At 53.0% G+C, this 25,014-nt stretch overlaps 1 protein-coding gene across 8 annotated transcripts; it reads right to left on the reverse strand.

Annotated features, from left to right (window-relative positions):
* Positions 1–2,653: 2,653 nt before the first annotated feature.
* On the reverse strand, positions 2,654–24,766 carry LOC133257599 (kynurenine--oxoglutarate transaminase 1-like). Of its 8 annotated transcripts, none has more exons than XM_061433752.1 (15): positions 24,649–24,766; positions 23,586–23,631; positions 23,136–23,261; positions 11,201–11,259; positions 8,932–9,082; positions 7,253–7,402; positions 7,086–7,172; positions 6,719–6,847; positions 5,008–5,128; positions 4,591–4,667; positions 4,373–4,462; positions 4,067–4,253; positions 3,908–3,987; positions 3,291–3,377; positions 2,654–3,202 (listed from the first exon to the last, which is right to left on the reverse strand). In XM_061433752.1, exons 4-15 carry the CDS (start codon positions 11,251–11,253, stop codon positions 3,137–3,139), a joined length of 1,278 nt encoding a protein of 425 aa, XP_061289736.1. In that variant the 5' UTR covers positions 11,254–11,259; positions 23,136–23,261; positions 23,586–23,631; positions 24,649–24,766; the 3' UTR covers positions 2,654–3,136. The 8 variants fall into 8 exon arrangements, with proteins under 8 accessions (XP_061289736.1, XP_061289735.1, XP_061289737.1 ...); XM_061433751.1 differs by lacking the exon at positions 24,649–24,766 and adding an exon at positions 24,459–24,635; XM_061433753.1 differs by lacking the exon at positions 23,586–23,631 and having other exon boundaries at positions 24,649–24,712.
* Between the last annotated feature and the right edge of the window lie 248 nt (positions 24,767–25,014).

The raw sequence follows: 25,014 nt of genomic DNA on the forward strand, positions 1-25,014 counted from the left end.
ATTCCAGCATTCCCATGACCACCTCATGGGAGTGGTGGTTTTGACCCCATCCAGATTCAATAATTTGCTGAAACGATTCACAGCCCTCAGGAAAGCACTATACTTACAGTTTTATTTTAGAAGATACAACTCAGGAACAGCCCAATGTAAGAGGTACATAGACTAAGGTGGAAGAGTGGGCATGGAATTTCCATACCCTCTCTGGATGGGCTACCCTACCAGCTCATTGAGGTTTTCACCAGCCCAGAAACTCCTTGAGCCTCATTGATTCAGGGTTTTTTTCTTATCTTTAAAGAAATTTTTTTATGTGTTTATTTTTGGTTGTGCTGGCTGTTTGTTGGTGCGCAGGCTTTCTCTGGCAGTGGCGAGTGGAGGCTACTCTGTAATTGTGGTACACGGGTTTCTCATTGTGGTGGCTTTTCTTTTTGCCGAGCATATGCTCTGGGGTGCAAGGGCTTCAGGAGTTGCAGCTCCCAGGCTCTAGAGCACAGGCTCAGTAGTTGTGGTATGGGAGCTTAGCTGCTCTGTGGTACGTGGTATATTCCCAGAGTAGGGATCAAAACTGGGTCTCCTGCACTGGCAGATGGATTCTTCACCACTGAGCCACCAGGGAAGCCCTTTTCTTTAATTTTTACAAATTAAAAAAAAAAAAATTATTTGGCTGTGCCGGGTCTTAGTTGCCGCATGCAGGGTCTTTAGTTGAGGCCTTCAGGCTCTTAGTTGCAGCATGTGGCGTCTAGTTCCTTGATGAGGGGCTGAACCTGAGCCCTCCACTGGGAGCATGGAGTCTTAGCCACTGGACCACCAGGGAAGTCCCACTTCAGGGTTTTTATGTGGGATTTTATTACATATGCACAACTGATTAAATCATTAGTCATGTAACTGAATTCAATGGCCAGTCCTTTACCCTCCCTGGGGTCTGGGGTTGGGGCTGAAAATTCTGACCTTTTGAATACATGGTTGAGGGCGTCCCTGGTGGCTCAGTGGTAAAGAATCCATTGGCCGATGCAGGAGACACGGGTTCGATTCCTGATCTAGGAAGATCCCTCATGCCGAGGAACAACTAAGCCTGGGAGCCACACTACTGCAGCCTGCATCCCTAGAGCCTCTGCAGCAAGAGAAGTCACTGCGATGAGAAGTCCAAGCACCGAAACTGGAGTGTAGCCCTTGCTCCCCGCAACTAGAGAAAAGCCTGGGCAGCAGGAAGAACCAGCACAGCCAAAAATAAAGAAATAAGTAAATAAAATTATATTAAAAAACACACGGTTGAAGGGGTTGATTTGGAATAACAAAAGACACTACTGTCACTCAGGAAATCGAAGGGTTTTAGGAGCTCTGTGCCAGGAACCACAGACAAAGACCCGATACATTTTATTATGCTGAATGTTCCCATCACCTCCCCCAATTAAATCTATGATATGAGCAAAACCCATGAGCTTGTTACACAAATGCAACTTCAAGACAAGTCCCCAGGTGCTGCTAAGTCGCTTCAGTTGTGTCCAACTCTGTGCGTCCCCAGAGACGGCAGCCACCAGGCTCCCCGTCCCTGGGATTCTCCAGGCAAGAACACTGGAGTGGGTTGCCATTTCCTTCTCCAATGCATAAAAGTGAAAAGTCAAAGTGAAGTCGCTCAGTCGTGTCTGACTCCTAGCGACCCTATGGACTGCAGCCTACCAGGCTCCTCCGTCCATGGGATTTTCCAGGCAAGAGTACTGGAGTGGGGTGCCAGAGCACCACCTTCCAAAAAGGACTTCAGAAGTTGCCTTGCTTTCCAGTGGGAGGCGCACTCCGGGGATCAAATCCCTCCCCTTACCTTTTGCCCGCAGGAGGGCCTCACACAAGTCACCCGACCTCCCAGTTGGTTTCCTCACTTGTAACATGGGACGGTAACTCCTGTCTCAGAGGCTGTTTAATGAGATGATGGGCGTCCAGGTGTCTGGCAAGCAGAGGTGCACAGTAAGTGTTTGGGGAAACACTCCTTTGCCCTTCTATTCTTTCCTTTTGTAATGAATTACTTTTGGCTGCGCTAGGTCTTCACTGCTACCTTCGGGCTTTCTCTCGTTGCGGTGAGAGGGGGCTACTCTTCCCTGCGGCCTGCAAGCTTCTCTTTACGTGGTTTCTCTTGTTGCAGAGCACAGGCTAGAGAGCACGAGATCTTCAGTAGCTGCAGCATGTGGGCTCGTGGCACGCGGGCGTAGTTGCCCTGTGGCATGTGGGATCTTCCCAGACCAGGGAATTGAACCCATGTGCCCTGCACTGGCAGGCAGATTCTGAACCACTGGACCATCGGGGAAATCCCTCCCCTTTGTTCTAATTATGTAATCCCTGGCCCTCCTGGCCTGGACTCTGATCCTTGTGGGACTTGATTGTCTGTATCTTTCCTGTTAGACCCTCAACTAAGGCCCCCAACACACACACACACACACCCAACAATAGTTAACACACACCATCTGAGCCCCAAGGCCTGATTTTATCATGAACTAACTAGGTGACCTCAGACAAGTCCCGAGTCCTTGCCCTTCTTTGGGTTCCAAAACGTTTGTAGAAAGAGAGTCTGGGAGCTGAGGTTCAGGGAGGTGGAAGGTGCCTTCTGTTCTGACTGAGTCCCTGCCAGCAATCAGCACCAGGGTGTGAAGCAGAGAGAAGCAGCCAATAAGGGTCTGAATAGCTTAAAACTTTATTGTGGGTAAAAAGTACTGGCTTGAGGACTCAAGCCTAAATACAACTTCCCAAGAACAAATGTAGATAAGGAAAGAAGGATGTCTGAAGCCTGGCTGGGGCCAGGACTGGGACCAAGGCCAGTACATTATTGAAGTCTGCCCTCGGAGTCCCAGCTGAGCCTGGGGAGGGGCGAGGGGACCCAAGACCATTTAGCCCACCACAGGGAGCACCAGGGAGAGGCCCCGGCCAGGCCTCCCTCACCTCTGCGACAGGAACAGAGCCATGCACCATGAAGAAGTGCTCCCGACTCCCCAAAGACCAAAAGCAGGACTCTTCCTGGGATCATTCTGTGTTACAGAGACGGGCTCCTCCAGTACCATCTACCTGCCACCTGGGGATGGCTGAGAGCTGGACAAAGACAGAGCCTCACAGAGTGTGCAGGCACCAGGCAGGGCCCAGCGCTGATGTCACGACCTCAGGGCGTGAGCTCAGCCTTCCACTTCTGCAGCTTCTGGTCCATGGCCCGGAGCGTGGATTCATCCTGCACCAACACAGATCAGTCCTACCCCTCTCCCCAGGAGGTCTGAGGAGGCTTGGGGAGCTCTGCCCTCCCCAGGGCTGTCCTTTACCTTCACAAAACAGAAGCGGATATAGTGGTCAAAGAACTTCTGGTGTGGCAGGCTGAAGAAGATGGACACTGGAACGGCCACCAAGCCCTGGGGAGGAGGAAGCCCATGTCTCAACCATCCCACAGCCTGGCAGGCCTCTGGGGGGCCTCAGGGGGTCAGAGGGGTTCCACGATAAGGAAGGAGAAAGAGAATAAGCTCCAATGCAGCACCTCCCAGTGCTGTGTCAAGGTCAGAGGTAAAACATCCCAAAGCACCATGCCAAGTCCCTCCTTATGTACAGAGGAGAGAGGGAGCTCAGAGCAAGGAAGATCACCTGGCAGGTCAGGGCAGAGCCATAGGAGAAATGTCTTAGAATCGTAGCACTGAGCTGGATGGACCTCAGAGTTAATGGGCCAACTCACTGTACAGATGGGAAGACTGAGGCCCTGAGAGGGCAGGAATTCCTGCCAGCCCACAAGGCCTATTGGAGCACATTAAAAACAGGCTCTCCTTTCCTTGAAATGAATACTGCCCTGAGAGGCCGGCCTGGATTTTGGCCCATCAGCTCGAGGGTCAGGCACCCTTAGCAGTGCACAGCCTGTCAAACACACACAGCGCCCGGCAGAGGCCCAGCCCACCTTATTCTTGATCATCCACTTGACGAAGCGTCTGTCGTACGGCTCATCTGCCGCTCCGGGCAAGTCAGGCATCTTGTTTTCTGGGGGACAGAAGACGTGCTGAGTCCTGGGCAGCCTCCAGGGCCCCAGCTTCAGCCCCGCGCGGCCGGGCCCACTTACTGAAGTCCGAGATGTCTGTGATGAGGAAGTAGCTGCCCTGGGGGGTCACAGGCCGGAAGCCCATGGACTGTAGGCTCTGTATCATGTGGTCGCGGCAGCGCTGGATGTACTGTGGGAGCTGCACAAAGTAGCTGCTGGGTCGGCCGAAGTGCAGCTGCTCCCGCTCGAAGCTCTGAGCCACTGCGGCCTGGGGAGGGCGTGGGGGCGGGTGGAGGGGGGGCGGCGAAAGGGTCAGGTATGACCCGACCCTGGAGCTGACCCAAACCCCTCTCTTGCCCCGCCCCTCACGTGGCCACGCCCCCTCACCTGGCCCTGCGTGGCACAGTGATAGATGGAGTTCTGGTGCACAGTACGCAGGTGCTTCATGAGGCTGTCCGGGCCCAGGACCCAGCCCACCTGGACCAAGAACACAGGGAGAGGGTGAGGCCCTTGGGGGCCCAGCCAAACCCTTTCCGGATTCCCAGGCCAGCCTCTCCCACCAACGATTGTAGAGGGAGGGGCCCCCCATACTCTCGTTGCCTCACCTTCCAGCCTGTGACACCGAAGGTCTTGCCAGCGCTACCGATAGTCAGGGTGCGTTCCCACATGCCAGGGAGGCTGGCTGCCCAAGATCAAAGAGAGCGGCTGCTGAGACGGGGGTGGGGGCACGGAGTGGGGGCTGGGTCCCAGCAGGCACCCAGGCTCTCAGCGCCACGGACTCCACTCCGTGTAAAGCTATTTCCAAGACATATTTGAGCCCCTCCTCATGACAACCTCGGGAGGTAGGTGCCACTATGTTCCCCTGTCCCGTGAGAAGTGAAGTCACAGCCCCAGGTCACCTGACCTGTGTGGGTCCAGACCCCTCGGTTCTAATCACCAGACCTGCGCTGCCACCGGACTGGGCTCAAGGCCCTGCCGCAAAGGTCCGGGGTTACGGGGGCGCCCTGGCCGGCTTGGCTCACCGATGCTGATGTGCTGGAACCCATCGAAGACCATCCACTGGTACACCTCGTCCGAGATGCACACCACGTCATGCTGCTGGCACAGGCTGGCCACCAGCTCCAGCTCTTCCTTGGAGAACACCTGCAGGGACCGTCCCCCACCAGAGAGGCCAGCTCAGAGCGATGTGAGCGCCCGGCCAGAGCCGGGGCCAAGGGCTTCTCTGCCCTCTCCTATCCCTGCAACAGTGACCCTGTGAGGTCAGTTGTGAGATAACAGAAAATATCTCTGTTGGTCTCTGCCCCGGTTTCTGGCACAGAACTCCTAAAACCCGTGTAACTACTAAGGGGTAAAAGCACTGGAGGGTTTCCCCGGTGGTGCTAGTGGTAAAGAACCCGCCTGCCAATGCAGGAGACATAAGAGATGCGGGTTCGATCCCTGGGTCAGGAAGATCCCCTGGAGGAGGGCATGGCAACCCACTCCAGTATCCTTGTCTGGAGAATCCCATGGACAGAGGAGTTTGGTCGTCTACAGTCCATGGGGTCGCAAAGAGCTGGACACGACTGAAGCGACTGAGCACGCATGCACAAGAGTACTAGAAGCATCTTTTGCTCTAATGCTTGGTCTTTGATCCTGACCTTGACACAGGCAATGGAACCCCCTGTACACTCCTAAGAGATAAGAGCGCTAGGAGCATTTTTGTTCTAGTGAGGTGACTCTGAGTGGGCTCCTGGATGGAGGCTGGTCACCAGAAAGACCACGCAAGCCATGATTAGGAGCCTGAAATTTTCAGCCCCCTCCCACATCCCACTTCCTGCCACTTCCTCAGAGAAGGGAGAGGGGTTGGAAATGGAGTTGATAATTGATGCCTCCATCAAAATCCCGATAGGATGGGGTTTGGGGAGCTTGCAGAGGTGGGTGAGCTCATGCTGACACACCCCCAACTCCACAGGGACAGAAGCAAGCACCTGTTCTCAGGCACCTCCCAGACCTTGCCATACTTGTCTCTTCATCGGGTTGTTTATCTGTATCCTTTATCATCACCTTTAATAAACTGATAACTGTTAGTAGGTGTGTCCCTGAGTCCTGTGAGCCACTCAGATGAATTGAACCTGAAGGGGGGGAGGTGGGCGTCTCAGATTTACAGCCACAGGTTGGAAGCACAAACTGACTTGTGATTGGCGTCTGAAGTGGGGTCGGGGGGCAGCCTTGTCAGACTGAACCCTTCACCGGTGGGAGCTGACACCATCTCCAGGTAGACAGTGTCAGGACTGAATTAAATTGAATTGGATTTTGTGGGACACCCAGCTGGTCTCACAGAACTGCTTAGTGTGGGGAAAAAAGAACCCCACATATCTGGTGTCAGAAGCTTTGTGAGTGTGATAATGGTGTGACAGTAAAGGAGAAACACAGGTGGAACACTGGGTCTTCCTTGACATCGGTTGTGTCGTGTTCCCATTTTACAGATGAAAAAAGTGGAGCGGTGAAGTCACGGGTCCAGGTCTGTGGGGAAGTAATAGAGGCTTCCAGCCCAGCCCCCTACTGCTGACACCTGCCCTGGGGATCCCTGCCCCAGGCCCTGGGACCCCAGGAGCCTCGATCCTCAGAGCTCTCCGCAGTTAGCTCTCCCGCTTGACGGATAAGAAAACTGAGGCCCCATGGCAGCACACGAGTAACAGAACAGGCACGCAAGCCAATCTGGAGGGGTGCCCGGGGAGGAGGTCTCTCAGGTACCTTTCCCAGGGGGTTGTTGGGTGTGTTGAGGATGAAGGCTTTAGTGCGAGATGTGAATTTGCTGGCCAGCTCCGTGGGATCCAGCTGCCAGTTGCTGCTGGAATCCGGTTCTCCCTTCTGGGTGGGGCTCTGCAAGAGGAGGGGGCGGGGGTGGCAATACTTACTCCCTGACTTTCATCTCTAGGAATTCGGCTCCTCCCCCCAGGCATCTGTCTCCACCGGCTCTCCTCTGGGGCTCTGGCCACCCCTCCCCCACCCCGGAGAAACTGGCCTCCTCCACTTCCTTCCTTCTTTCCACCTCCCCGGGTTCAACCCAGCACACTCCTTGGACCCCTCTGCCCACCCACACCCCAGCCAGCATCCTCACCGGCTTCAGGGACACAAACACAGGGCGACCCCCTGCCATCAATGTCATGGGCTCATAACAGTCAAAAAAGGGCTCGATGATGATAACCTAGTACAAAAGTCAGATGAGCTGGGGCTGGCACCACCCGGACCCTTCACCCCGACCCAGCCCGGGCTTTGCCCATTCACCTCATCTCCTTCATCCACCAGGGCCTGGAAGGCTGTGAACAGGGCCCCGTAGGCACCCACGGTTACCAGCACGTTCTTGAGTGGGTCTATCTCCTGTCCCAGCAACTTCCCAAAGAAACTGGCCAGAATCTTCGTCAGGGGTGGGTAACCCTGCCAGGACAGCACGGGTCAGGCGCCTGGCTCGGCCTGGGCCCACCCTCCTGTTCAGACACTCTCTGCAATTCTAGCATCTTTCAGCAGCAAACCTGGGGGTCAAGTCACCTTCTGTGGGGTGGGTCCTTTCATCTCTGCCACCACCCCTTGCCATGAAACCTGCTCTGTGTCGGGCACACCACCCAGGGCTGGGATTCATGGGGAACCAGACAGAGTGTATGCCTTCACGAATGACAGTCCAATGGAACCCTCTAAATAGCAACAACTCCACGCTTTAAACACCTCTCTTTAAGTTTAAGAGAGTTTACGGGACTTCCCTTGAGGCTCAGCTGGTAAAGAATCCGCCTGCAATGCGGGAGACCTGGCTTCCATTCCTGGGTTGGGAAGATCCCCTGGAGAAGGGAAAGGCTACCCACTCCAGTATTCTGGCCTGGAGAACCGCATCACTGTACAGTCTGTGGGGTCACAAAGAATCAGATACGACTGGGCCACTTTCACTTTCTTTAAGAAGGACTTTTGTGCCATCTGAGCCTCTTGGCAGCCTTACAAGAGAGACATTACTTGATTCCCATAATTTAACAGGTGGAAAAAGAGACCCGGGAAAGGAAATGACTTGCCCAAGGTCATGGCAGTTGAAGTGCAGGACTGGGAGTTTATGCTGCAGCTTTGGAAACCCCTCACTTTGAGAGGAATATTGGATCTATATGCTTGTTTGCGGAGGACACTTATAACACATTCCAGGGTAAGCCAAGGGACTGAAACCTAAGGTCTGGAACTTAATTAAATGATTTACCAAACCAGATTTGACCACATGAAAATGAAAAATTTCTATACATCAAAATATTCCATGAGCAAAGTTAGAAAACTAAACACATATAAACTAATGTGTTTATATAAAAATTTTTAAAGTTAAAAGTTCAAAAGTCTGAACACTCAGCAACACAGCACTCCGTTGGCAGTGCTAGACTCTGGGCGGTGGGATTGGAAGACACTCCCCCCAGGCTGTGAGATGCACACCAACGTTTAAGAACCTGCTCCAGGGCTGTAAAATATTTACTCTGTGGTCCTTCACAGACAAACTTTGGATTTAGAGTCAAAAAAAAAAATCAACTATCTTTCATCAGCTTTATGTGTCACCTCCTTCAGGAAGCCTTCCCTGATCTCTCAGGTTTCATTCCCTTCTTCGTGTTCCCAAGGACCCTAAGCTCCTCCATCGCAGCATATCAACTACCTTTGATTTCTGCTTCTGTTGTTTGGTCTGCTTTTCCCACTACACCTTGATCTCCCAGCTCATGTTTTGTTTTTTTTAAATCTGTCTTTCCCCCAGGCCATGAACTGTCCCAGGGCCTGTAACAAAGGAGACAGTCAGTGAACACTGAACCGTGGCCGGACTGAATTTCAAGGGCTCTGCCCCGTGAACCCTAACATCTAGATTGGCCTGCTCTCCAGAAACAGCTGCCCTTCCTCCCCTGGGACCTCTGCAGAGACCCATGTCTTGAGGCCCCCAGAGGGGCTGGGAGACTCACAAATGCTTTCGTGTACTGGTTAAGCATGAAGTCTCCGCTGACGGCGTGCTGAAAGGCTTCCACGGCGAACTCTGGGGGTGAGAAGTCTGGGAAGCCTTGGCCCAAATTTACAACATCAGCCTCCTCGCTGGCCAGTTGGACAAATTCCACCCTGGGCAACAAACAGAGAGTGGGTAGCAGAACCCTCCACCCCAACCTGGATTTCTGCTCCATTCCAGGGCAGGGTGAGCAAGGCAGTTGGGCTGGCTCTAGAAAAACTGGATAGTACCACTGACCAGATAGATAACTGGTCGTATCCTGGTCACATGTCTCAGCCCAGGGGCTTTGCAACTTTCCATCACGATCCACAGTAAGAAACCACTTTTACATCCCAGACTCTGGAGAGACAAACAGGGACTCCACGTTCTCCTTCCAGTGGGATCCACGGCAGTCTTTCCCATTCTGTCCTACTCTGGTCTTTATAAATACTTGCTGAGCACCCCTAAATGGATTTCATGACCCATTCACGCATCTGTCAACGCCACACTTTGAAACATTTGCTCATATCGCCTCTGTTAGTCTATGAGGCAAGCTCTACTCCTCGGTCGCAATGGGGATGGAGAAGGTGGGATTCAGGGGACTTGCCCGATGGCTCCCAATTAGCTTTTCCCAGTTGGCTTTTGAGTCCACCTCTGTCTGGAGCAACAGTCAGGCCCTGGAGAGTTACTCTGAACAGACTGTAGTCCCACCAGCCCTGCCATCTGCCGCCTCTGGCCCCCTACCACCTTTCTTCTGGGCCTGCCTGCTGGCCACCTCTTTAGGGAAGCTAGCAGAGAGGCTGAGAAGCTGGATAAAAAGGCTGGCACCATGGCTCCAGGTTGGCAAGGGGCAGAAGAGTCAGGGGTGGTGGCAATGAATTTGCCTAAAAATAAATATGTCTACAATCGGTCATTCTTCTCTCCAGAGCTTCACAAGGTCTCTGAAGACACGAAGTTGCTGAGGCTCAGAGAGGCCCATGACCTGCCCAGAGCCACACTAGTGGCTAAAGCAGAGCTGAGATGCAAAGTCAGATGGTGGGTGTTCCATGGTGGCTGGGACAACGGAGCCAGATCCTCAGGCCACCACCCGAGGGTCCGCAGGAACCTGGGGCCTCTCATGGCCCTCATCTCTCCTAGCACGCTTCCCTGCTCTGTGCAGTCCTCCCTGGCCAGCTCTGCCCTGACTCTGCCTGAGACTTGGCTTCTCCTGGCCTCAGTCCTCCCTTCTGTAGAATGGGTATGACAGGCTCAAGAGTCTGCTGGCTCTGTGAGTCAGGAAAGACTCTAGCTGCCTCTCCCAGCCAGTCATTTCCTCCCTCTGGGCTGGACTTTACCTTATCTGCAAAATGGGCCACAGGCCTGTCCACCTGCCTCACAGAGAAGACAGACGGGGCAGCCTGGGAAGCAGGACCCTGGGGGCTCAACCTGGAGGGCAGCCGGACACCACAGGGTCTTTGGACCTGGCTTCCCTATCCCAAACACCAGGGAGCATCAGAGGAGAAGATGGAGGTGGAAGATGTTTGCAAAACACAAAATGCGGTACAGGAGGAGAGTGTGAAAGAAAAAGATGGTCCTCTTTTGGATAAAAACAACAGCCACCTGTACAGAGGTGGCTCTGTGCTCTTGGCCAAAGGGGGACTGGGCTGGGAGCAGGGGTTGGAGAAGGGGGAAGAAGGAAGGTCCTTCAGTCTTTCTTACACACCTTCAATTGCATCCGTCGCATCACTAGTGACAGCGGGCACGTACGTCTTTCACATGTAGAATGAGTCAATAAAGAAAAGATGCTGAGCTCTGCAAGTGTCGGTGAGAAGCCGCCCATGTCTTACCTTCTTATATTCTTTAGCTTATCTTGTTCTCTACTAAGTGTGAAATGAAAGACACCCTCCTGCCCCCGGAAAGCCCTCAGCCCGGTGCCTGGGTAGTAGCCGTGGCTCACACTGTATTTCATCTCATCCTCCCAAGGCCCTTCAGGGGAGACAGAAGCATCTCCATTTCCTAGCTGGACCTGGAGGCTCAGGGCAGGTGAGTCACCGGCCCCAAATGCCACAGCCAAGCAGGGTGAGGCTGAGACCCAAACCCAAGCCGGTGGCTGGGGGTCCTCACCTCTCAGGGCTGAGGCTGCAAACCTCTCGGTCCGAGTATACAGCCGTCTTAGGTACCACTGAGTCCCGGCCAACCCGGGGACCGCCAGCCCTGCTATCCTCGAGCCAGGGGACCCCCACCACCATCCTACCCATTCCTGCCTGGCTCACCGTGGGCTGTAGTCGATCCCGTCCAGCCTTCGAGCATGCAGCTGTTTAGCCATGGTGAGCTGGAGACAACAGAGCAAGCAGAGAGTCAGCTGGAGACAGAGCAAGTGGAGAGTCAGCCTGGGCTCGCTCTGGGGAGGCAACTGCTCTGTGACCACAGCCTCCGTGTCCGCCCCGCCGGGAGGAGGCGAAGAGCAGGGCTCCTCCAGCCTCCCTGCGCCTGGCTCCTCCCCGCGCCACCAGCCTGGACTTGCCCACCTGCCAGCCAGGACTCCGAACATCTTGGGACATGGACTGGATTCCATCAGGTTAAAATCTGACCCAGATTAAAATTTGGAGGGGCTGGGGAGGAGGAGCAGCAGGAAGCAGGAGAGCGGAGTTCGGTGACAGTGACGGCAGCGGCTTCTTGCTAAACGCTTCCATGAACTTCCCGGAACCCCCCGACTTGACCCATTTTACAGATGCGAAAATGCAGGAAGGAGGGGGAGACAGCTGCCCTCAAGGTCACACGACACATAGACTCAGGCCTGTTTGAGATGAGGCCATGTTCGGACTCGGGCACAGGGGCCACTTGCTCAGTCTTTCAGGGGCTCAGGGGACCACCCCTCCCCTTCCCTGGGTTCTTTCCAGGCCAGCTTCCCCCTCACCCACAGGTGTGCAGAGACTGGCCTGGCCTGGGGACCATCAGGCTCAGGCCCTCAGTCTGTCGTGGCTGGGTGATATTGCACAAGTGCGTTAGCTCCTCCTGGCCTCAGTCTCCCCATCAGTGTAATAGGGGCATGGGCTTCGTGGTCCCTCGGAGCCTCCTGGTCCCTGTGGGTTGGAGTCTCAGAGGGGCTGCAGGTGGTGAAGCCACCAGCTGTAGCTCACGGTCAACCCTCACTGCTCTTCACAGTCCGAGTCCTCACAGCATGCTTACCAGAGGGGTCAGGATAATCCTCATCTAAAGATGAGGACATTGAGGCTCAGAGAGACTTGGGGCCTTGCCCAAGGTCAGAAGAGGAGCTGCACAGGGCTCTGGGGCAGGACGACAGCAACAGCAGGGCTCCCAGCACCTGGCCCTGGGCCCGGAGAAGGGTGTGGGGACGGTCTGTACACCGGCCAGGTTTTTCCATCGCCTGGGGGTCCTGGTGATGTGAATGGTTCAGAGAGAGCCCAGCGTGGAGCCTGGCACCTACTGGTACTTTGCTAACATTGGCGGCCCTGTGCTTTCACCAGGCCCTAATACCTCTCGCCAGGCCTGGCACTCAGCATGTAAAAACGATAGCATGATCTTTGCCAGGGAAACCCCTCAATCCCTGTCAAGCGGGATGGTGGGTCCCCCAGAACAGGCACGGCTGTGCCCTCCAAGGCCAGCGCTGGGCTCACACCAGGCCCTGTGCCTCCCATCCTCTGCTGAGGGGACTTGAAGCAGGCGGGCACGTTCCCCCAGACACAGGGTGGAATGCCCCTCCTCAGATAATAATCGCACTGCCCTTTTTCGGTTCTTAGCCGCAGGGAGTAAATCGGAGGGTGAACTCTGACTGACTGCCCAGCCCCTGGATTCTCCCAGCTCGCCCCCACGGGCCTTTGCACCGCCTGGCATCCTTTCCCTTCCTCTGGGACTGGGCTTGAAGGCCGGCGATTTGCATCGCAGCCTCACTTCTCTGATGAATCCAAGAAAAGCTGTTAATTTTTTCCTTGGCTCAGCTTTTTATTCACAAGGACAGTGTGATGACTTCAAGCTCCTTGCACACAGGACTGGAAACTGTAAGTCCAATGTAATCTACCTGTTCACAACATTTCATAACTATCAGTGCGACCCTCTAACTTTGCTATAGAGGAGAAATAAAAGGAGAGTAGTTGATAACCCGGTCATGGATGCAAAGGCTCAGGCTTGCCCACACTAGGAGATTCTAGGAAGTGGATAGTTATTGGCCCTTGCTTATAAGAAATAAATCTGGCCTGTGGGACGTTCCTGGTGGTCCAGTGGCTAAGACTCCCCGCTCCCAATGCAGGGGGCCTGGGTTTCATCCCTGCTCAGGGACCTAGATCCCACAAGCCACACAGATCTTTTCCCGTGTGCCACAGCTAAGATCCAGTGCAGCCGAAAGAGGGAAAGAAAGAAAGGCCGCTCCCTAGCCTAGTCCCTTCTAAACTCCGCTCCCACCCAGCCTGTTCCTCCAAGGTCTTTCAAAGCATTTCAGAGCCCAGAAAACTAGTCATCTGTCCCAAGGCGGGGCACTTCCTCCTCTGGTCCTCACTCAGTCATCAGCTTCTCTGGAGCATGTTCTCTGACCAGGTGCTGGCAAAGCGCTGAGACCACAGTGTGGACCGATGTTGGGGTCCAGAGTGAGGTACTCCGCCCGTGGCAAAGGTCATGAGGAAGGAGGCTCGACATACGCAAAGGCGGGATCGAGCCTCAGGACTCCCCCTGGAACTCCTCGAGCATCTACCCTCATAACCAGAGCCTGCCTACTTTACTACTCTGTGCTCTCCCCTACACCTCTGACTTTACGGGCGGCTGTCCCCCACCACCTCTTTCGGACAAGGAGTTAACTTAGAGCTCCAGTTAATAAAAACTCCTGGGTGTGACAAGAGTGTTTTAACCTACAAACTCCTCTGAAGGTTCTCTGGCCTGCCTGACAGGCTTGTCCGGCCACATGTGATCGCTCACAGCCTCCCAACCGTGAGAGGCACGAGATGCTTTAAACCTTCTAAAAACAGGTTCCTTAGAAAAGTTAGAAAACTATTAGTATAAGTATAATGGGCTGATTAGAAATTTTATTGGTGAAGGGTTTTTCATTTGTTGAGCCAATGTTTGTTGCTAAGTCTCCACATCCCCTGCCCTTACACACGTTAATGAGTATATAGAAGAAATAAGTATTAACCTTTGATACTAATCACGTTAGACCTTAGGCTAAGTAAATTCTTTCCTTAACTAAAACCCACTATACCCTCACCCTATAGGAATGTAACTTTATTTGGGTGGTGTCTGTTTTAAGAATAATCACCCCTGGAGAAATAAGTGTCCTGGTTGACTGACCGCTGTCACAAGGAGAGAGAGGGTCATAAACTGTCAGCAGGCCCCCCTAGGCAGAAGATGATGTAACACCCCCAAGACCTCTGTATACATTTGTATGAAGCACCTGACTTTGATAAAAGTCTGGACTGCTGACCCCGCGTGACTTTTGCATGACATCTCAGTGTATAAAAGTAGACCATGGAAAATAAAGAATTGGGATCAGTTTCTCGAAATACTGGTCTCCCCATGTCGCTCTCTCCCCCACTCTGGCTGAGTCTCCATCTGGAGCGCAGAACCCACCATGCTTACTAATTATGCCTGGGCTTCTAAGATCCGACCGGGGAGGCCTCAGTGTCTTCTCTCCTTCGGGAGAACGGAAGGACGCCTGTGGCCTACGTAAGTGGTGCAAGCTTCTTGTCTTGAAGATTTATTGGTCTCCCGCGTAAACCAAGCTACTCAGCCTCTTTCCTCCACTGAATTTTCCTACTGAGCTATCCTCATCCTATTACTCTTTATATCTTTGATAAAATATTTAAATAAATAGGTCGCCGATGCCGTCCCCGCTTCGAATACCCTGGATCAGCCAGGGCTGGACCCCGGCAGACCAGGCCTGTCAAGAGATGCCCACAAACACTGTCTCCATTACTATCCAGCACGTGTATTTCCTGACCAACGCGAAGGTGTGTGTTATGGCTCGAATCGTGTCCTCCAAAAGCATATGTCCAAGTCCTAACCTCTGGTAACCTGTGAATATTTCCCCAGTGGCTCGGGGGTAAAGAACCTGCCTGCAATGCAAGAGACATGCTGGAGATGCAAGTTCAATCCCTGGGTCGGGAAGATCCGCTGGGGATCTTGGGGTTGGTCCATGGGGTCGCAGAGTTGGACGTGGCTGAGCGACTAAACAACAATCTGTGAATGTGGCCTTATTTGGAAACAGGATCTTCGAAGGTGTGACCCATTTAAGACGAAGGACTTCCCCTGGTGGTCCAGTGGCTAAGATTCTGGGCTGCAGGCGGCCCAGGTTTGATCCCTGGTGAGGCAACTAGATCCCACATGTGGCAACTAAAGGTCCCGCGTGCTGCAACTAACACTGGCCCAGACAAAAATAGCAATGCATGCATGCTAAGTCACTTCAGTCATGTCTGACTCTTTGTGACCCCACGGACTGTAGCCCACCAGGCTCCTCTGTCCATGGATTTCTCCAGGCAAGAATACTGGAGTGGGTTGCCATTCCTTTCTCCAAAAAATAGTAATAATAGTATATAAGTAAATATTCGAAAAATTGAAGACGAGGTCTCACTGGATCAGTGTGGACCATTGCCAGTCCAGTTTGTTTCCTTGTAAGAAGAGAAAAGAACACAGACACACGGGAGAAGGTTCACGTGAAGACAGCTGCTGCTGCTGCTGCTAAGTCGCTTCAGTCGTGACCGACTCCGTGTGACCCCACAGACGGCAGCCCACCGGGCTCCGCTGTCCCTGGGAGTCTCCAGGCAAGAACACTGGAGTGGGTGAGGCAGAGACTAACGTGTCTACGAGCCAAGGAACACCGAGGACTCCTGACAGCACAGAAGCTAAGAGAAAAGAATGGACCAGATTCTCCTCCTCTAAGCTAAGAGAAAGCATGGCCCCAATAACACCTTGATTTTGGACTTTCAGCCTTCAGAACCACCCGCTGTGTGGTACTTCGGTACAGACGGCCAGGAGACTAACCCAATTGGACACTAGAGGGCGCTGGGGGCACGGCCCCTGAGGGCAGGAGTTCCGGCGGGCTCCTTGGAGGGCGCGGCCTTCAAGCCCAGTCCCAGAGGAAGGGAAAGGATGCCAGGGGGTGCAAAGGCCCGTGGGGGCGAGCTGGGAGAATCCAGGGGCTGGGCAGTCAGTCAGAGTTCACCCTCCGATTTACTCCCTGCGGCTAAGAACCGAAAAAGGGCAGTGCGATTATTATCTGAGGAGGGGCATTCCACCCTGTGTCTGGGGGAAAGTGCCCGCCTGCTTCAAGTCCCCTCAGCAGAGGATGGGAGGCACAGGGCCTGGTGTGAGCCCAGTGCTGGCCTTGGAGGGCACAGCCGTGCCTGTTCTGGGGGGACCCACCATCCCGCTTGACAGGGATTGAGGGATTTCTCAGGACACCGGACTTCCAGAGCTAAAAGTAGCACCATCCTGAGAGAATGGGGATGGGTGGTCCCCTTAGACGGGCCGAGTGCAGGGGTGCCTGCTCCCGTCCTGGGCCTGAAACCCTGCTGACTCCCCAGATGGACTTAATCTCAGGGGAACCCCCCTCCTCGACCACCTCCTGACCACTCGGTTCAAAATCTGCGGGTGCCTGGTAGGCTGATCCTCTCTCTGACGTGGTAGCCCACAGCCCTTGATGTCTATCAATTCTGGCCTTTCTCCTAAGGTGGCTACGCCTCCTCTGCCCCACATCACACCTGCCACCATCTCACCGGATCACAGAGGTAGGAATAACACTAATGCGATCAGTTCTGATTTGCTCACTCAGCACCAGGCGCTGCAGTAAGGACTATATTGATGTCATCAGACCCTTTCAACAGCCCTGGGAAGCAGGCGCTACCCTCAAACTCCCCCCAACCTTAATAGGCAGGGAAGGAACTTCCCGGGTGGCCCAGCAGATAAGAATCTGGGTGCCAATACAGAGCACAGGGGTTCGATCCCTGATCTGGGAAGATTTCACATGCCTCGGGGTAAAACAACTCATGTACCACAACTACTGAAGCCTGTGCCTAAAGCCAGTGCTCCGCAATGAGACGCCACCACGGTGAGAAGCCCTCACACCACAGTGAGTAACCCCCAGTTGCTGCAGCTAGAGAAAGCCTGAGTACAGCAGCAAAGACCTGGTGCAGCCAAAAATAAATAAAATCTAAAAGCAAAACGAAAAAAGGCAAGGAACTTTGCAACAACGATAACATAACAATAAAAACCAGTCCATCCTAAAGGAAATCAACCCTGAATATTCTCTGGAAGGACTGATGCTGAAGCTGAAGCTCCAATCCTTTGGCCACCTGATGCGAAGAACTGACTCGTTAGAAAAGACCCTGATGCTGGGAAAGACTGAAGGCAGGAGGAGAAGGGGGCAACAGAGGACAAGATGGTTGGATGGCATCACTGACTCGATGGACGTGAATTTGAGCAGACTCGGGAGATACTGAAGGACAGGGGAGCCTGGTGTGCTGCAGTCCGTGGGGTTGCAAAGAGTGGGACACAACTGAGCGACTGAACAACAACAAACACTCAAATGGGGCTGTGGCAGGTCAGGGGAGGGTTCAAATCACGGGATGCCCACAGTTTAAGAGCCCAGCGTATGGCCCTTTCCTCTCCTCTGCCAGTCTTGGCCCTTCACTCTCACTGCCAGCTCTCAGGAAAGGTGGTACCTTGGGGCTGGGGGTGGCCTGGGCCGTCTGGCTCCGTGGAGCGGGGGAGAGCCTGTGCGGGATGAGGCCACGCTTAACCACTCATGCTACCTCAGGGCTGGGGCTGGAAACCAGGATCCGGCTTCCACTGCAGGGGACTGCCAGGGCAGCGACTGGTGTGTGTGTCCGGGTGAGTCTGTGGGCACAGGAGTGAGTATCATACTGCACCCTTTGTGGAGCAGGTCTGTCCTGCCAAACCTTTGATGCCCACCTGGGATTGGGCACCAAGCAGACACCAGCGGAGAAGGTTAGGACACAGGCTTTGGGGTCATGCACACCTTGGCTGTGTGACTCAGGGCAAGTCACTTTACCTCTCTCAATGTCAGTTTCCCTGTCTGTGAAATAAATAAAAATAAGGTACTTCATGGAAAGCCCTTCACTGAATGCCTGGCACATAAAAGGTGACTGTAAATGGCAAATGTTAATAATAGAGTGGGCACTTTATGAATACCCATGACATTCGTACAATATGACCCATTTCAGCGGGACTGACTTCATCAGATCTCAGGAGGCTTAGTGCTGAGGGCCTGCGATAGTTTGAAGGGCCTATGAAAATGTTTTCATTTTAATTTATTTTAAAATAAGAACACACGTGGGGCTAGTGTTAAAGAGCCTGCCTGCCAATGCAGGAGACATGAGACATGCATTCAATCCCTGGGTCGGAAGATCCCCTGGAGGAGGGCATGGCAACCCACTCCAGTATTCTTGCCTGGAGAATCCCACAGACAGAGGAGCCCCGAGGGGCTACAGTGCATGGGGTCGAAAAGAGTCAGACACGACTTAGGCGACTTAGCACGCATGCACAAGGGAATGTAATATAATAATGAATCGAGCCTGGACGATATTTGTTCTTTATACCAACATAGTTATAAACTATATATATATTTTTGGCCAAGCTGTGTGGCTTGCGGGATCTTAGTTCCCTGACCAGGGACTGAACCAGGGCTCTTGGCAGTGAGAGCATGAAGTCTGAACCACTGGACCACCAGGGAATTCTCCTTTGATATATATATATTTTTTTTAATGGAGAAAGGGGCCCATGAAGTAGAAGTGAATAGGGTCCTTGAAAGTTTTAATGTGACCTTGAACGTGGGTAAATCTGTGTGCGGTTGTGACTACTTGTGCAAATAAGAGTGTTTGCCCTTGAGTACTTGCACATGTCTCTTTCCTTTGAGCCCGTGGGTGTCATGGGGACAGTTTCCAGGAACTTGAAGGGGAGGGAAAGCCACTGGGGGTCTGAGCCGAGGGTGGGAAGGGCACAGGTGGCCACTTGGGCTGCCCTCACCAGCAACACTGCCAGGTGTCAAGGCGTTGCATGCTGCTTGCATGTTGCATGTCCAGCTCTTTGCAACCCCTGAACTGAAGACTGCAAGGCTCCTCTGTCCATGGAATTTTCCCGGTGACAATACTGGAGTGGGTTGCCATTTCCTCCTGCAGGAGATCTTCCCGACCCAGGGATGGAACCCAGGTCTCTTGCATCTCCTGCACTGGTAGGCGGATTCTTGACCACTGAGCCACCTGGGAATCCCTGCAAGCCACTGCCCTGTGGGGAAATGGGTGCTTGTTGTCCCTGAGGCCACCAAAAGGGGACACGCAGAGCCAGTCCTGTCTAGACTTCTGGCTAGCTGGCCCTAGACATTAAGCCATACGATACATTAGGACAGAGGACAACTTTGTGTCTCAGAGGGGAGTGTGGCCTCACTTCATAGAGGAGACCGTCGGTGGGGAGTGTGCTGGTCCAGGCCCACCCCGAGGTGCGACTGCTGGCCTCCCAGACCAGGGTTCTTGCACTGACTGGGCTGACCTAGGTATCTCTACAGGGGCTCATTCACAGACACCTGGGAGCTCTCACCATTGCCTCATTCAGAGACACCAGGAAGGCTCTGGGGCAGCCTTTCCCAAGCCACACCCACCTCCAACTCCCCATGTGCCTCACCTCTCATCTTCCAGAAAGCAAGATAACTTCCCTGGATAACTCCTCTACAGCCCTGATGACGAGCTTAAGGGTAATGACCATAGCCTTTTATTTACTGCACACTTTCTCTGTGCCAGGCTGCCTGCCCAGCACTTTCCACGGCCCATCACTTTGAATCCCATGAGAGAGGTGCCATCAAGAGGCCAAGTAACAGACCCAAGGCCACAGCTAGCAGGTAGCAGAGCTGGAATTTGAACTCAGGACACAGACTTCAAAGCCTGGACTCACTGCCACTGTGGAGCAAGGGAAGGCTGAGCAGTGACACCACGGCCCCTTGGGCTACTGACTCACTATTTCCAGAAAGAATCGATGAAGCACAGACTGAGAGATGCTCAATGGGAAAGGAGAGAATTTGATCTAGTTGCTTACATTTTATGGATGGGGATAGTGATGAGCAGGGAGGGGCACCGACCAGCCCAGATTCCAGGGGGACCAGATGACCTGGGGCATAATCCTGCCATTTTTCTCATCCTAGCAGCTGCCTGGGACATCATTATGCCTGTGTCTCAGAGGAAGATGCTCAATAAACTTTCACTGAGAGAATGAATGTTATCTCTCCAACCACTATGAGCTCCGTTAGAACTCGGACTCTTCTTTGTTCATCTTTTTACTATCAACAACTGGTGCAGGAACTTAGATACACACCTTTTATTACTTCAGATCAGATCAGATCAGTCGCTCAGTCGTGTCTCTTTGCCACCCCATGAATCGCAGTACGCCAGGCCTCCCTGTCCGTCACCAACTCCCGGAGTTCACTCAGACTCATGTCCATCGAGTCAGTGATGCCATCCAGCCATCTCATCCTCTGTCGTCCCCTTCTCCTCTTGCCCCCAATCCCTCCCAGCATTAGAGTCTTTTCCAATGAGTCAACTCTTCGCATGAGGTGGCCAAAGTACTGGAGTTTCAGCTTTAGCATCATTCCCTCCAAAGAAATCCCAGGGCTGATCTCCTTCAGAATGGACTGGTTGGGTCTCCTTGCAGTCCAAGGGACTCTCAAGAGTCTTCTCCAACACCACAGTTCAAAAGCATCAATTCTTCGGCGCTCAGCCTTCTTCACAGTCCAACTCTTACATCCATACATGACCACAAGAAAAACCATAGCCTTGACTAGACGGACCTTTGTCAGCAAAGGAATGTCTCTGCTTTTGAATATGCTATCTAGGTTGGTCATAACTTTCCTTCCAAGGAGTAAGCATCTTAATTTCATGGCTGCAGTCACCATCTGCAGTGATTCTGGAGCCCAGAAAAATAAAGTCTGACACTGTTTCCACTGTTTCCCCATCTATTTGCCATGAAGTGATGGGACCGGATGCCATGATCTTCATTTTCTGAATGCTGAGCTTTAAGCCAACTTTTTCACTCTCCACTTTCATCTTCATCAAGAGGCTTTTGAGTTCTTCTTCACTTTCTGCCATAAGGGTGGTGTCATCTGCATATCTGAGGTTATTGACATTTCTCCCGGCAATCTTGATTCCAGCTTGTGTTTCTTCCAGTCCAGCGTTTCTCATGATGTACTCTGCATATAAGTTAAATAAGCAGGGTGACAATATACAGCCTTGACGTACTCCTTTTCCTATTTGGAACCAGTCTGTTGTTCCATGTCCAGTTCTAACTGTTGCTTCCTGACCTGCATACAAATTTCTCAAGAGGCAGGTCAGGTGGTCTGGTATTCCCATCTCTTTCAGAATTTTTCACAGTTGATTGTGATCCACACAGTCAAAGGCTTTGGCATAGTCAATAAAGCAGAAATAGATGTTTTTCTGGAACTCTCTTGCTTTTGCGGTGATCCAGCGGATGTTGGCAATTTCATCTCTGGTTCCTCTGCCTTTTCTAAAACCAGCTTGCACATCAGGAAGTTCATGGTTCACATATTGCTGAAGCCTGGCTTGGAGAATTTTCAGCATTACTTTACTAGCGTGTGAGATGAGTGCAATTGTGCGGTAGTTTGGGCGTTCTTTGGCATTGCCTTTCTTTGGGATTGGAATGAAAACTGACCTTTTCCAGTCCTGTGGCCACTGCTGAGTTTTCCAAATTTGCTGGCATATTTATTACTTCAGCAAGTATTTATTGAACTCCCATTATGCGTTATGCCCTAGCCTAGCCACCAGGCACACAGAGAACAGGATACCTTCCTTTCCCTTAAGGTGTGCACACAGAATGAGGGGGACAAATGAGTAATCAGACCATTCTAATACAGTGTGAGCCTTAATATGCAAAGAATTCTTATCAATCAGTTACAAAAGACCAACATGTCCATAGAAAAAAAAAAGTGGGCAAAAGATATACATTCACACACAAAAAGAAAACAGCATGTAAACTGGAAGAGATGCTGAACCTTGTCATAACTGACAAAGTGCAAACTACAATGAAACACGATTTTCTGTGTCTCAGGCAGAGAATAATAAGATTGAGATACACCAAGTCAATACTATGATGCCCTAAAAGTCACTGGTATATCTTCTGGAGGGCAACTTAATATTAGTGACTTATATTATTCATTCCAATCCCAAAGAAAGGCAATGCCAAAGAATGCTCAAACTACCGCACAATGCTGGGAAAGATTGAGGGCAGGAGGAGAAGGGGACGACAGAGGATGAGATGGCTGGATGGCACCACCAACTCGATGGACATGGGTTTGGGTAGACTCCAGGAGTTGGTGATGGACAGGGAGGCCTGGAGTGCTGCAGTTCATGGGGTTGCAAAGAGTCGGACACGACTGAGCAACTGAACTGAATACTCCAGAATTCTGGGGCTGACCAAGCAGGAAAGATACAATTTGTTAGGGTAGATGCAGATGTACAGAAGGACACAATGTGGGATTAGAAAAACCAGGTCCAGAAGTGCATGGATTAAGCAGCCTCACTTCTGTAAAACTGTATCTATATACTTCTTTCCCTGGATAGAAGTGGGTGTTAACAGCTGGGGGCTTCCCTCGTGGCTCAGGTGGTAAAGAATCTGCCTGTAATGCAAGAGACCCAGGTTCAAAACCTGGATCCCCTGGAGAAGGAAATGGCAACCCACTCCAGTATTCTTGTCTGGAGAATCCCATGGACAGAGGAGCCTGGTAGACTACAGGCCATGGGGTCGCAAAGAGTCAGACACAACTCAGCAACTAAATAAGACAACACACCAACAGGCAGATTGTGATTTGGGGAAATAGATCTGGATGGAAATGTGGCATAAAAATGGAGAGTGAAGTGACCTAGCAATATGGAATATACAGTTTTGTAAGAAATTAAAATTTGTGTATAGAATAGCAGTTGCAAATATTCAAACAATAAAGTCTGGCTAAAGGAGCTTAAAAAAAAGTATAATCAGCCATTACAATGATGAGGTTCTAGAAGTTATGATATATGACACTTACCCTCCAGAGAACTGAAATCCACCTAAGTAGGAGGTTAGGGCTCAGCTTTTTGGGTCCCTCCCATTTCCCAAGCCTCAGTGTCTCCATCAGGACAAGATGTCTGGGCCCAGTGGCCCCTAAGGGCCCTTCCGCCCTTCTCTGCCCTGCCCAGGACCCGGCTCGCTCACCCCGATCCTCGCTCTGGGCAGCTGCCTCTTCCTCCTGTTGGCGCTTTGCCTGTTCCTCCTGCGCTCGCTGCCGCTCCAGTTTCTTTGTCATCTTGAGATCCTTCCACTTCTTCTTCTCCTCTTTTTCTGGATAAGAGGACAATTGGTGGAGGGAAGAGTGACTTGGAGGTGGGAAAGACTTGGAACAGCCCAGGAGGTGGTGTCCTCTCAGTAGGTCAGCCTGGGGACCCCAATGCTGCCTAGAGAGCAGCCAGAGAAGCCTTCCAGGGCTTCTGGCCTCCTCGTCCCCATTTTGGGTACTAGTAAGACCTAGAGGGGACAAACCTGGTGGCTTTTCCCCAAGATTCAGCTGTGCACTGATGGGCGGTGGGGAGGTAAGCACAGACACTTAGCTCTCCATTGGGCCCACCCCCGCCAGGGCCCACCTCCACCCCCTAGTCCCTGACTTACTCTGTTGCTTCCACTTCCGCCACTCTACTCTTTGGCCACGTTCACCCTGGAGAAGGAGTTGGGGGAGATACAGGAGTGAGGCTGAATGGTCACACCTGAGCTGGGGCGGGGGAGGTGTTCCCACTTGCTGCTTCCCAGCTGTCTCCTCTGTTTAAATGAGCTGTTGTTGGTTAGTGCTCAGTCGTGTCCAACTGTTTTGCGGCCCCATGGACTGTAGCCCACCAGGCTCCTCTGTTTGTGGGATTCTCCAGGCAAGAATACCTGAGTGGGTTGCCATTTCCTTCTCCAGGGGATCCTGCGTTGGCAGGCAGATTCCTTACTGTCTGAGCCACTAGGGAAGCCCCTTTAAATGAGGGTAGTGAGGAAACGAGGGGCACCCCCACCCCCCCCCACCCCCCGCCACACACACACACAATACTGCCCAAGAGAGAGCGTCAGGAGGGCAGGGACATGTACCCCCAGTGCCTGAGACCATAGCTGGAACATAGTAAGCATTCAGTAAATTGTTAAATGAGTTCCTACTGGAGAGAAGAGGAAATAGGTTCAGGGGGACAGGACTTGCCCACTGCCGCCCTGGTTATCAGAAGAGATACGCCATGAAAGGGCTCGGGAAGGAGCCGGGTCCCGCCTTCCGAATCCGAACCCCGGGCAGAGTTGCCACTAAGGACTCCGGCAAGGTTGCCATTGGCCATAAGGCAACGGCAACCCAATCCAGTACTCTTGCCTGGAAAATCTCATGGGCGGAGGAGCCTGGTGGTCTACAGTCCATGGGGTCGCGAAGAGTCGGACACGACTCAGCGACTTCACTTTCACTCCGGTAAGGTAATGAGTTACCAACGCTGTCCCGGCTCCGACTCAAACCCCGGTTCCCACCTCCGCTGCTCATCGGCACAGGGGTTACTGAGGCCACAAGCAGGCAACAAGCTCGGGGACTCCGGCCGCGGAGCAGCGACGAGCCTGGAGCTGGAGGGGCGACTCGGCCCCGCCACGGGGCCCCACGCGGCTCTATCTCTTAACCCCAGCCCGGTGCCCTGCCGCAGGGCTCGCACATCCCTCCACCTACCGGACCACAGGGCCGCTTCCTCGCGCGCTCCGCCATGTTCGCCGAACGCCGTAGGCCCCGCCCGGCCAATCAGACTCACCCCTTCCGGCAACACCTACTTCGAGCCGTCCAATCGGAGACCCAGTGGCGCGCTTGGGCGTGGCCTAGGCGCTGTGAGGTTAGAGCACGTGGACAGGGGAGGGCTGGAGGTGCTGGATGGGCTGCCTAGGGGCTGATGGGGGGACGGCATCCGGTGAGCTGGACCTGGCGCTGGTGTAGGGACCGGGGGGCGGGGGGGGGGGGGGGGGGCGGTGATGTTTAGCTCATCTCAGGCCTGAGTGTCCCAGTGCGCAGAAACTTTGGACTACCAGAGCTCTGCCCTCCGGC

This window comes from Bos javanicus, chromosome 11 (assembly GCF_032452875.1).
Source record: "Bos javanicus breed banteng chromosome 11, ARS-OSU_banteng_1.0, whole genome shotgun sequence".
Lineage (NCBI taxonomy): Eukaryota > Metazoa > Chordata > Mammalia > Artiodactyla > Bovidae > Bos > Bos javanicus.

Bases quoted from the DNA above. Each gene is read 5' to 3' on its own strand.
- LOC133257599 (XM_061433749.1), bottom strand. From the start codon at position 10,896: ATGAAATACAGTGTGAGCCACGGCTACTACCCAGGCACCGGGCTGAGG. The intron at 7,403-8,931 runs GTGAGTCTCCCA...CTGTCCTGGCAG, and splicing joins ACCAGTACACGAAAGCATTT to GGTTACCCACCCCTGACGAA. The intron at 3,988-4,066 runs GTAAGTGGGCCC...TCTGTCCCCCAG, and splicing joins CACAGACATCTCGGACTTCA to AAAACAAGATGCCTGACTTG.